Here is a 12,717-nt window from a genome sequence, read left to right on the forward strand (position 1 = left end):
GTCATCTAGTCCAACCCCCTGCTCAAAGCAGGACCAATCTCCAACTAAATCATCCCAGCCAGGGCTTTGACAAGCCTGACCTTAAAAACTTTTAAGGAAGAAGATTCCACCACCTCCCTAGGTAACGCATTCCAGTGTTTCACCACCCTCCTAGTGAAAAAGTTTTTCCTAATATCCAACCTAAACCTCCCCCACTGCAACTTGAGACCATTACTCCTTGTTCTGTTATCTGCTACCACTGAGAACAGTCTAGATCCATCCTCTTTGGAACCCCCTTTCAGGTAGTTGAAAGTGGCTATCAAATCCCCCCTCATTCTTCTCTTCCGTAGACTAAACAATCCCAGTTCCCTCAGCCTCTCCTTGTAAGTCATGTGTTCCAGTCCCCTAATCATTTTTGCAAAAAGAAAAGGAGTACTTGTGGCACCTTAGAGACTAACCAATTTATCTGAGCATGAGCTTTCGTGAGCTACAGCTCACTTCATCGGATGTGAGCTGTAGCTCACGAAAGCTCATGCTCAAATACATTGGTTAGTCTCTAAGGTGCCACAAGTACTCCTTTTCTTTTTGCAAAGACAGACTAACACGGCTGTTACTCTGAAACTAATCATTTTTATTGCCCTCCGCTGCACTCTTTCCAATTTTTCCACATCCTTCTTGTAGTGTGGGGCCCAAAACTGGACACAGTACTCCAGATGAGGCCTCACCAAAGTCGAATAAAGGGGAACGCTCACGTCCCTCGATCTGCTGGAAATACCCCTACTTATATATCCCAAAATGCCATTGGCCTTCTTGGCAACAAGGGCACACTGTTGAATCATATCCAGCTTCTCATCCACTGTAACCCCTAGGTCCTTTTCTGCAGAACTGCTGCCAAGCCATTCGGTCCCTAGTCGGTAACAGTGAATGGGATTCTTCGGTCCTAAGACTCTGCACTTGTCCTTGTTGAACCTCATCAGATTTCTTTTGGCCCAATCCTCTAATTTGTCTAGGGCCCTCTGTATCCTATCCCTACCCTCCAGCATATCCACCTCTCCTCCTAGTTTAGTGTCATCTGCAAACTTGCTAAGGGTGCAGTCCACACCATCCTCCAAATCATTAATGAAGATATTGAACAAAACCGGCCTGAGGACCGACCCTTGGAGCACTCCACTTGATACCGGCTGCCAACTAGACATGGAGCCACTGATCACTACCCGTTGAGCCCAACAATCTAGCCAGCTTTCTATCCACCTTATAGTCCATTCATCTAGCCCATACTTCTTTAACTTGCTGACAAGAATACTGTGGGAGACAGTGTCAAAAGCTTTGCTAAAATCAAGGAACAACACGTCCACTGCTTTCCCCTCATCCACAGAGCCAGTTATCTCGTCATAGAAGGCAGTTAGATTAGTCAGGCATGACTTGTCCTTGGTGAATCCATGCTGACTGTTCCTGATCACTTTCCTCTCCTCTAAGTGCTTCAGAACTGATTCCTTGAGGACCTGCTCCATGATTTTTCCAGGGACTGAGGTGAGGCTGACTGGCCTGTAGTTCCCAGGATCCTCCTTCTTCCCTTTTTTAAAGATGGGCACTACATTAGCCTTTTTCCAGTCGTCCGGGACCTCCCCCGATCGCCATGAGTTTTCAAAGATAATGGCCAACAGCTCTGCAATCACATCTGCCAACTCCTTTAGCACTCTCGGATGCAGCGCATCCGGCCCCATGGACTTGTGCTCGTCCAGTTTTTCTAAATAGTCCCAAACCACTTCTTTCTTCACAGAGGGCTGGTCACCGCCTCCCCATGCTGTGCTGCTCAGTGCAGCAGTCTGGGAGCTGACCTTGTTCGTGAAGACAGAGGCAAAAAAAGTATTGAGTACATTAGCTTTTTCCACATCCTCTGTCACTACGTTGCCTCCCTCATTCAGTAAGGGGCCCACACTTTCCTTGACTTTCTTCTTGTTGCTAACATACCTGAAGAAACCCTTCTTGTTACTCTTAACATCTCTTGCTAGCTGCAACTCCAAGTGTAATTTGGCCTTCCTGATTTCACTCCCGCATGCCCGAGCAATATTTTTATACTCTTCCCTGGTCATTTGTCCAATCTTCCACTTCTTGTAAGCTTCTTTTTTGTGTTTAAGATCAGCAAGGATTTCACTGTTAAGCCAAGCTGGTCGCCTGCCATATTTACTATTCTTTCTATACATCGGGATGGTTTGTCCCTGTAACCTCAATAAGGAGTCTTTAAAATACAGCCAGCTCTCCTGGACTCCTTTAAAATAATTGTATCCTTGGAATTATAACTGAAGAGAAGTTTGGTAGAAATTTTTTGAAGTAATTAACCAGGGCTAGAAAAAAAATCTTAATTCCATGACCTTCATAGGTATAGGCATTTTGGAAACCACTTTTAGGTATTTTAGAAAGAGACTTTCAGCCTTCCATATACATCATATGACCCAAGCTAATGATTAAGTCTGGAGAACAATATATATCTCATTTTTCACCTGCATTCCAAACAAAAACTCTTCAGCAGAAACACCAGGCTTCTCAGATATGTTGCCTCATTACTGCTTTTACAAGTGTAGTATCTAAATAATTGAACAATCCATGTAATCTCTGTCATAATTGATCCATTATGTTTTGACATACAGCTGGAGTACTAGCCATTCTACAGGGAAACTTATTCTAAGGGAACAACCCCTTTTAATGTTTGGGCACAGACAGTACAGTGATGAACATCAATGCAAAACCCTAGGATATAAAGATTTGCAAGACCGGGTTGAATTCCATTTACTGATAAGCTTCAGACAGATCCAGTTTTGCAAACTGAGGTTTCTCTGCTATGCGATCAAATGGATCCTTTCTTAAAAACTGGATATTGGCCACAGCCATCCAGGAGTTCACAGTTATTTTATAGTCTCTGTTGATGGGCCTGTGCAGGTCTGCTCTGGAATACACACAATGGGTGCTGCCTTCTTCCAAAAATTTTATAAGGGAAAGGAAATAGCTCTTCTGGTTTTCTACGTCCTCTTTTACACATATGGTACAGGCCTCACCTTGTAAAATGTTAGGGATTTTTCAATCAAGGCATACTCATGTTCTGTTCTGTCACTTGTCCTGTTCAACGTATATGTGAGTGCGAATACAGACTAACACGGCTGTTACTCTGAAATATGTGAGATGATATGGCTGCAATGCCATTACCACATGGAAGACACAGCCACAAGTCTCAGTTTCATCAGACTCTGATGGTATGGTGTCTTTGCTTTCCCAGTGCTCTACTGAATATGAGAAAGTGATTATGCTAAAGGACTGCAGAAAAGGATCTTGAAGGTACCATGGGATGGTATCAACTCAAGGGGAAATTACCACTGTTTGTTCGAGAGGTGTACAATTAAGTATGTGTAGGGTCCCCTGGAACCACAGGTTGAATCAGTGCCAATAATGTCTTTTTCCATCTATATCTGCTAATACATGCACGATCAGTTCTCTCAGTTACGGGTCTCACTACACTCATCCAAGACTTTGTGATTATCCTAATGGATTAATGAAATGCATTCTACATTAAGCTAACCTGGAGATCTCGCACACAAGCTTCAGGTGGTGTAACATGAAGCTGCCTGTCTGCTTGCTGGAGTTAGCTTAGAAAACTCATTAAACCAGTTCTTGGCCAACAGCATTGCCTCCCTATTACTTTCTGAGAGCAATTCGGGGGTTGAATTGGATCTATAATGGCTTGAATTCTGTCTGTCTGAGACAGAACCTCTGTCCCTATGCACTGCTGTGACAGCTAAGATCAGCTGGAACACTTGAGCTAACAATGCCCAGATTTAAATGTCACATGGCTAGTTGCAGGTATTCTAGATGAGGCCACCTCAACCCAAAATACACAAAACCCGAGTTCACTGACATTTAGGATATGGGGCGAGTTCAATCTCTATTTAGTTTTTTGCCTTAAAGGCTGTCAGATGTGTGTTTGCATGTATGGGAAAGGAAGTCTCTTTGAAGATATATTTTGCTTTAGTTTAAAATACATCTGTTGGGTTAAATGGCATATGTGCATCCAAGAAACTTACAATTTCGTGCTTTTATAAACTAAACATAAGTAAATGATATAAAAAATACTAACTTAAAATTGCAAATGAAATATTTAAACTGCTTGTCACCAGACTTCAGGGGTGACCTTAGATATGCCAATATTTTACATTTACCTCTCAATTACAATTTAAAATATTACACTATCTTTTTCCTCTTCAGCAATGTCTTGTGCAAGGAAAGTCTGATTCAAATAAATGGCCAAGACGATTCAAAATTCGTAGCTATCACTAAATGAAAGACCATAGCTGCACTAAAGAAACCCACATGAACACACTTTTCTTTTATTGATCTATATTCTATTACAGTTCTCCTTGGAACAAACAGGAAATCCTTTAACTAGCCCAACTGGAGACTAACAAGATCTGAGCCAAACAAGATAACATCCTTGCTGCTAACTTGCTGGCAGTTATATATTGAAAAATCACAAAGCACCCGCCTGGAGTTCCTTAACAATATGTCTATCTTTTATTAAACAAAGAAAGAATATTCCAAGCAATTAATACAGGAAAACAGGCAGCCTTACCAGCTTCCAGAAGCTGCTCTCCTCTAGTAGCTCAGAAGTCACTGTCTTCACACAAAGCCAGAGCCATAAATTATATAAACTCATTTGCAAATCAGCACAAGTATCACCCTTTATTGCTGCCAGGAATTTCTAGCCAATAAGACAACAGCAGCTGACATGGACTCCAGTTTAGTCCAAGTGTAAGTCATTGATTTCAATGGGAACAGGTTCAGATCCTAACTCCTGAAGACAGGAGTTCAGTTACACTCACTCTCCGAGATCTGCAGTGATTACCAGTTTACCAAAAAATAGTTTGAAGTTTTACTACTTGTCAGTAGTGTCCTTCATAATCCGGACCCTAACTATCAGAGTCATTTTCTAGACGTACTCCTATTTAGCTTTGATCTCTCGATCCCTTAGTTCAGCATGGAAGAGAATGAAAGCAGGCTTTTCTCATTCTAGGATTCTCAGCCGTGAAACTTTCTAACAAAAGAGGTCTGCAAGGGTATGTCTACACTGCAATAAACACAAATGGCTGGCCCTGTCATCTGATTCCGGCTCATGGGGCTTGGACTGGGGTGCTATAAAGTTGCAGTGTAAACGTCTGGGCTTGGGCTGGAATCCAGGCTCTGGGACCCTCCCCCTTGTCGGGTCCTAGATCCCACACTCCAGTCCAAGCCCGGATGTACCTCACAGAAGCCAGGATGTTCTTTGGAAGGATTCTCTTTGATTGTTTTCTTTGTTGTCACTTTTCTTTTTTGCATCTGTTAACCCCTATTCTTTACTATTTTTGGTGTTAATTTAGGAATCATTCCCTCTTGCCTATGGGGTAGCTAGCCTGGTTTATTGGGTTGCGCAGAGCATTTTGTTCTGGTTTGTGAACTGTCCAGCACTGTCCCAACTGGATACCAAAGTACATTTTTAATGCTTCATATTGATTTAACCATATGACACTCAGAATTATTAATGCATTTTAAAAAAAATGTGTGAGTGGACACACACATACGAGTTGAGATTTTCAAAGCCATCTAGAGGATAGGAATGCCCACTTTTCATTGAGCTTAATGGGAATTGGGTATTGAAATGTCCACACCCTGAACAAACATAGGCATACTACAGACAGAATAGATACAGGTGGCTTGGTTTGTTTTTTGTAAAGATATGGTGGTGGAAAAATCAATCTTATGATGTCAGTGTCGGCCTTAAATATGGAGGGACTAGCACCGCTTCAGAATAATCATGAATGCACCATATGTGCCCTAAACAAATATAAAAAAGGCTAAAAAATAATCAGTTGCTTAGTAAAAACACATATTTAACTAAAGGTCAAGAAGAACTGGAAATCTTGGGGATGTTTTAAAGTCCCCTGTTGGAGGCAGGGGTGCTTAGTGGAGATTTCATTCTATGTTCAACATATTTATTTATCTACTCTCCAGTCAGAGGAGATGATAAAAAGCACATATGAGTTGAATATTGAGAGAGCCAGGACTCTCTCTTTTGTTTAGGTACCTCAGTTGTTGCATCATTTTTCACTGCAGCTACAGGGACTGTTTGAACTTCCTGACTGTTCATCACACATAATTTGGAGCATTTAACATTATGTCAAGAAAATTGTCCACTGCTTTCCCCTGTGGAAACTTATGGGAGCTCTATATCTTTAAACTAATTGTACTTAAAATATTCCATTGAATAGCATGACTGTCTCACTATAATGGGTGCAGCAGTAATGTAATTAATCTCAAAATTGCTGTGGGGAGTACAAGGCATCTCAGTTGCTTGTCGTAACAATCTAAATTAGTGTATTACTGAAAGATGTTGGGGAGGAACAGTTCATTATAGGTAAATGCTGTCAGGGTATCCATTCTTTCTATTTCTAAAGCTGAAAATAAGACTATCATCATAGTTCTTCTTTTGAAATCCAAATGAACATGTTTTGAGGTGGGAAAGTATAATTAAATGTGATGTGGTATTTCTACAGATGTAGTTTTGCATTTTATAATAATTAAATTTGTTTGAATAAAAATTCATGTTTTATTTAGAAAAGAAAAACTGGTTTGGCTCAAAGCATGCCATTGTATCAGAAAAATTCTCTTTTGTCACTGAAACTTCCCAGATGGCTGCTTCTTTTCATAAGAAAAAAATATTCTTGCTATTTTACAGTTTTACAGGGGAGAGATCCTGAAGTTGTGAACAAGTGAAAGGTGGGTTGGGCATGCAAATTCTCTAGTGTACCATACATCTGCGATAGAAGTTTTGAAGAATAAATGTAAGTGTGATACACCTAATAATAATTAATAATAAGAAATTTCAAAGAACCATTGGAGTAGAAGATTGGAATACGATATTCAGTGTTGTTTAACCCATTCCCCATAGAAACTAAATCAAACAGCAGATGAAATGAAAAACATTCCCCTAATCTAAAGGTTTTGAAAGGTGACAAAAGAAGTAAATTAAAGGCAATTTGACCTGTTATTCTCTAGCATGCAACAAGACAAGAATGGGAAATGTTTTCAGTTTGCTGCTAGTCTGAAAACATCAGCAAAGTAAAACTTCTCCTTCAAATTAACAGATTAACTTTATATCTGTAGATATTAGAAAGGGAGTTGATTCTTCTCGCAAAAGAGTTGATATAACTCCTTCTGCTCAATAAATACTCTTCACAACATTAAAACCACAAGAGAGCACATTCATAAAGTGGTAGGAAGAGAGTGAGATACTTCAGTTAGAAGCTGCATTTTTACCTTGATAATCTGAAGCAAAACATGGAACAACCTAGAGGGATTATCACCTAATCTGCCCTTTTAACATATGTAAGAAATTGAAATGTAAGTAAAACAAGCACTGAATAATTAAAGAAATACATAACACTAAGGGCTTGATTTTAATTTGCATAATTTTTCCCTTAATAGTGTCTAATTAAGACATCAGTTTGAAACAAAATCTAATAGAACTCTAAGATTTTCCACACTGAATTAACGTTTAGGACTTTTAATGGATGTCTTAATTAGACTTTGTTATTCATGGAAATTTTACACAAATTAAAATCAAGTCCTGTGTGCACTGTTCCCAGTTGAGTTTCAGCAAAATGCTATATGGAACTGAGAGACTTTTAATCCATGCACTGACAACACTTTGTAGTCTGAAGCTGACATACTCCAATTCCACTGTTTGATTTAATTAGCATTAATATTATAAGCAATAAAAACAAATCACACTGTTTTCACTTTTCCTTCCAAAGTAAGTTGCAAATTTATACATCAACATATTTTTTTAAATGTGAAAAAAATCTGCAGTTGGGTCCAACTGTTAGCCAATGGGGCCCAATAACCAGAATGACTTTTTGAACAGCCCAAGGGAGCCATATCTGTTATTCAATATACAAACTTTGATTCAGTCCGAAGTTCTACCACTGCAGTGCCTGAAATGCATGCTGAAAGACCTTTCTTCCATCAGTTGTGCTAAACATGTTTATCAGAACAATTTCTTCATGTTCATCTCAGTTGATAAAGTCAGTCTTTTAAGAATTTTGATGGGGGGATGCTTTGAGTGAATACACTGTCATTTCAGCAATTTTGTGACAAACTATGCTCCTGAATGTCTCTCAAAACATATTATAATGTGACCTAGAACACGGGTCTTCATAGGAGCATTTTAGACAAGGCAGCAAAATCAGAAACCAGACCGATTACATTTCACTGACATTGGAAATATTCCAAGTATTGACGGATCAGGGCTCAATTGCAGTTTGTCTTATAGCAGAGATCACATGTTAATACTATGTGCTGATTCTATTGTGAAAAACAAAGTCCTTTACAAATTATTCCTCTAATGAAAACCACATTAACTTTGCATGAGAGAAACATGTTTGATTCAATATAGCTGCCAAAAAGCACAACTGCTTTTGCATGCTCCTTACAAAGGGAAAAAACTAAAAACGCTGGTTCTATGTGACACTCATTACGGAAGTGTTTTCACATCTGTGCAATGAATTGTTAAATATCTATGAAACCTTGGAAGTATATCCCTGACAGAGTTTATCTTAATAGTTTGTCTATAAATATACTTGTATGTTCTGTTTGTGTGCCTGGTGTTTACATTAACACATTCCTCGTTCCTCCCTGAAGCAAGCAATTCATCTGTGTTTTACCACCTAAATCAGAGGTGTGAATTACTGTGATTTTTCTCCTAGTGTCACACTCCTTTGAGCTATCTACCTATCCTGCAGCCCTGCTGCACACAGAACTCCCACAGAAGAGTTCTGTGTGCAAGAGGATTGTGGGATTAGGCTTTATTCTGTTTGTGCTACTGGATCATTCAGCACAAATGTTCCACAAAGTAACAGTGAGTGGGTATAACTAATCTTCTCCAACAAACAACCCTCATCATCCAACCATGTTTAACTGAAAAACTTGCTGAATCGCTTATGTTCAGTGTCCCAGCGTGCTATGGTAACTGGACTAGTGAGATATGTTAAGCGCTAAGCACTCAAGAGGATACACATTCTTCATAGGAATTCTTTCGGATTGTTTATTTTTACAGTACCTGGCTCGTCTGTGGACTGGATGGGTCATAAGAAGGTACATAGTTCTTCAGAGTATCCTGAGGATTCAGATGGGGAGGATATCTGATCGTTGGATGAGAGAAGTAGCTCGATGGGGCAGGAGGGAGAATAGCTTGTGCTGGAAATGGCAATGGCGAAGGGGGGGGTGGAGTTCTGGTTGAGATGACTGGAGAAGATAAAATAAAATGAAAATTATTTAGTATCTTTTCCTGTTTCTTGCATAACTTTTTACCTGTGTATCACAGAGAGAACATAAAGTTAGTTGTGAATTGGCATGATGTATTTCTTATCCACAATATTCTTAAATACAACCTCTCATTCCCTCCCCCTTCCCTGCAGTGCCCTAGGGAATGGATAAGTGCTGTTATTCCAAATCCATAAATGCCACATTTTGTTTAGTTTTTTTCTGGATTACATCATCACTAGATTTAACTTTTCTTTAAAGGCAACAATGATTTCCCAGCAGGAAACATATTTCAGTAATAAAGTCTTCGTCTCAAGAGCCCAGATGAATCAAACAAATACGTAAATAAATAAGTAAAACCCACATTTATTCCACAGCAATCTAACAAAGAAGAACAAAGTCACTGAGTTCTCAGAGACAGACAGTGATTCCTCACTGCATTGTACTGTACCTGTCTCATGTGGGGACGGGAGCAATAATTACTAGGCAATAATGCCATGAATAATTAGCTGACCATTGTGAAAATGCTAATGAATGTTCAACTTCAGGGCCTGGGAAACCATTCCACCCAATGAAAATATCTCTGGCAAACAAAAAAGGATCTATCCTATACATATTTTCTTTGCATTATCTTTCTTCCCAGCCCCCACAAACACACACTTCTCTATCTATAGACTACAAGTAATGTCTAAACTACCAGCAATGTTTTCACAATGAAAGGAATGTACAGAATGTCCCGTTACTGCCGAGGCGTCAAGCCAGAAGTGGAGATTGTTACATTATTACAATATATAAAAATCACATTCCACGCTTTATTACACATCTAGAGGTCACTTATTTTGTGCTTTATTAAAAGAAAAAGACTAACTATGATAGAAATGGGAAAAAAGAGGTGTGCCTCTATTTTAGTTAGGAAGGACGATGCATCTGTCCAAGATATTTTATAAAGTGCTTACCACCTTGGGACTAAAGGTCTCTCTCTCTCTCTCTCTCTGTACAATGAATTCGGATTCTAAGCTGCAGCAGCACCAGTATTTTTACAATTCTCCTCTCCAATCTTTTACTTTTTCATTTTTTAAAATATATTTTATTTTAAACTTTTTGAGCTGGGGATTAATCAAAGCGAACCATATAATAAAAAGGCAGCAGGATGTTGTTGTGAGATGCTTACAAATCCTAAAGCACATCAAAAAGTAGTCTCTTCTGGCTCATGCATCATATGCAGTATTATTAACTAATTTCTGATTGTAGAATCCTTCCACAAATCGGAAAGAGCTGAAATTGACTTCAGATCCCAGAGTGGGTTTGATGGGCTGGATGTTAGAAAAAAATAATGTGTCTTCACTTATAAACTGAATAAATATGAACTTGGGGTCATGGAGATGGGGGGGAAAAAACCCATGAAAGAGTAACTTTTGAGAGAAGAACTGCATTTTAAATCTATAAAAGCAAAAATATTCAAGTCTGATTTAATACTCCTTACTTTACCCTATTGTGTTTAAGGTTTCAGAGTAACAGCCGTGTTAGTCTGTATTCGCAAAAAGAAAAGGAGTACTTGTGGCACCTTAGAGACTAACCAATTTATTTGAGCATGAGCTTTCATGAGCTACAGCTCACTTCATCGGATGCATACTGTGGAAAGTTTAGAAGATCTTATTATATACACACAAAGCATGAAAAAAATACCTCCTCCCACCCCACTCTCCTGCTGGTAATAGCTTATCTAAAGTGATCATCAAGTTGGGCCATTTCCAGCACAAATCCAGGTTTTCTCACCCTCCACCCCCCCTACACACAAACTCAAGTTTGTGTGTAGGGGGGTGGAGGGTGAGAAAACCTGGATTTGTGCTGGAAATGGCCCAACTTGATGATCACTTTAGATAAGCTGGAGTGAGTTTGTGTGGAGGGGGGTGGAGGGTGAGAAAACCTGGATTTGTGCTGGAAATGGCCCAACTTGATGATCACTTTAGATAAGCTATTACCAGCAGGACAGTGGGGTGGGAGGAGGTATTGTTTCATGATCTCTGTGTGTATATAATATCTGCTGCAGTTTCCACGGTATGCATCCGATGAAGTGAGCTGTAGCTCACGAAAGCTCATGCTCAAATAAATTGGTTAGTCTCTAAGGTGCCACAAGTACTCCTTTTCTTATTGTGTTTAAGGAATATTATATAATACATAATGTCAGACGACCCACCGATGGAAGAACACTACAGTGCCAAAATTTAAACTACGGAGTTAAGAATAGAGGGTCCTACAAAAACTATACTAGAAATGTCCACACTATATACTTGACAAGCCATTACAGCTCAAGGGCCATAGTTTCCCCTTAACCCATGCATGCAACTCCCATTAATGTCAAAGGGAGTTCCACTGTGGATCTACAGAAGTATATGGTGAAAAAAAGTTTTACAGATAGTGGCTCGCTCGCTCTGTCTACCCATCTATCTACCCCAAAAGAGGCATCAGTATCTAATTCATTTTTTAATGTGGGTGTTCAACATTGTTTTCTAATTTTGAGGCTTCCATTATGTACGTCATTGAATAAAATCCTATTAAGGCATGTAAATGTAATATGCTAGTTAGCAAAAAATGGGGGGAGGGCTTATTTTGTCCTGTGAGATTATATGTACTTTCATTCACAGGTTAGTTTTAGCTTCACCACTGCACAGCACTGAACCCTGAGCTGTCTTTAATGAGAATTCCTCCAAGGATACCCCAAACTCAGCAACATACTCAAATCCCTTTTCATTTGTAATATACATGGGAATAGATCCATAACAATGACTTCAATAAATGCATCATTATCAGAGGGTGGGAAAGGAACAGAAACCAGATAAATATGGAGGGTTTTCTTCCTCCTTCATATGCCCTCACCACTGTGTGCAACTCCTGGGATTCCTGGATGGTGATGCTGGGGAAAAGTGCTCAGTCTCGGTGAAGAATCCTGAGGAGATGTAGGGCTAAACAAAGGCTTCTCAGGCTTCTTCATTGTAGGAGAAGACATATCTGCAATGGAAATATAAGAAAACAGGAATGTTAACCCAGAGGCTTCTTATTCCATTGCACGACACGGCATTTTCTAAATCATACACTATTTATGTTTATGCTACTTTTATAAGTCCCTGTTCAGTTATCCTACTCCACTGTGACTGATTTTAAATTATTGGTTTCCAGAATAGGCATCAACAACAGTTCACTGGTCTTTGGCTTGCAGAACAGAAATTGCATTCTCTTCATACCAGACAAGCAAGAAAGTAAAGAAATCCCTGACCTCACCAGTTCCCCAGTATGCATCCGATGAAGTGAGCTGTAGCTCACAAAAGCTTATGCTCAAATAAACTGGTTAGTCTGTAAGGTGCCACACGTACTCCTTTTCTTTTTTCAATTCTACAG

General features: G+C 39.4%; 1 protein-coding gene across 7 annotated transcripts in view; it reads right to left on the reverse strand.

Moving 5' to 3' along the window:
• The window catches only part of NFIB (nuclear factor I B), a 227,284-nt gene that overhangs the window by 40,315 nt on the left and 174,252 nt on the right, over positions 1 to 12,717 (reverse strand). For all 7 annotated transcript variants that reach the window (XR_012159114.2, XM_073345413.2, XM_073345412.2 and 4 more), the window contains exons 7-8: positions 12,199 to 12,330; positions 9,119 to 9,303 (exon numbers count right to left, since the gene is read on the reverse strand). Coding sequence is in view for 6 of the 7 variants with exons in the window: in XM_073345413.2 (XP_073201514.1) it covers positions 9,119 to 9,303; positions 12,199 to 12,330 (317 nt within the window). In the remaining variant the exon portion in view is untranslated. The remainder of the gene's footprint in view (positions 1 to 9,118; positions 9,304 to 12,198; positions 12,331 to 12,717) is intronic.

This window comes from Lepidochelys kempii, chromosome 5, assembly GCF_965140285.1.
Source record: "Lepidochelys kempii isolate rLepKem1 chromosome 5, rLepKem1.hap1, whole genome shotgun sequence".
In the NCBI taxonomy this organism is placed as follows: Eukaryota; Metazoa; Chordata; order Testudines; family Cheloniidae; genus Lepidochelys; species Lepidochelys kempii.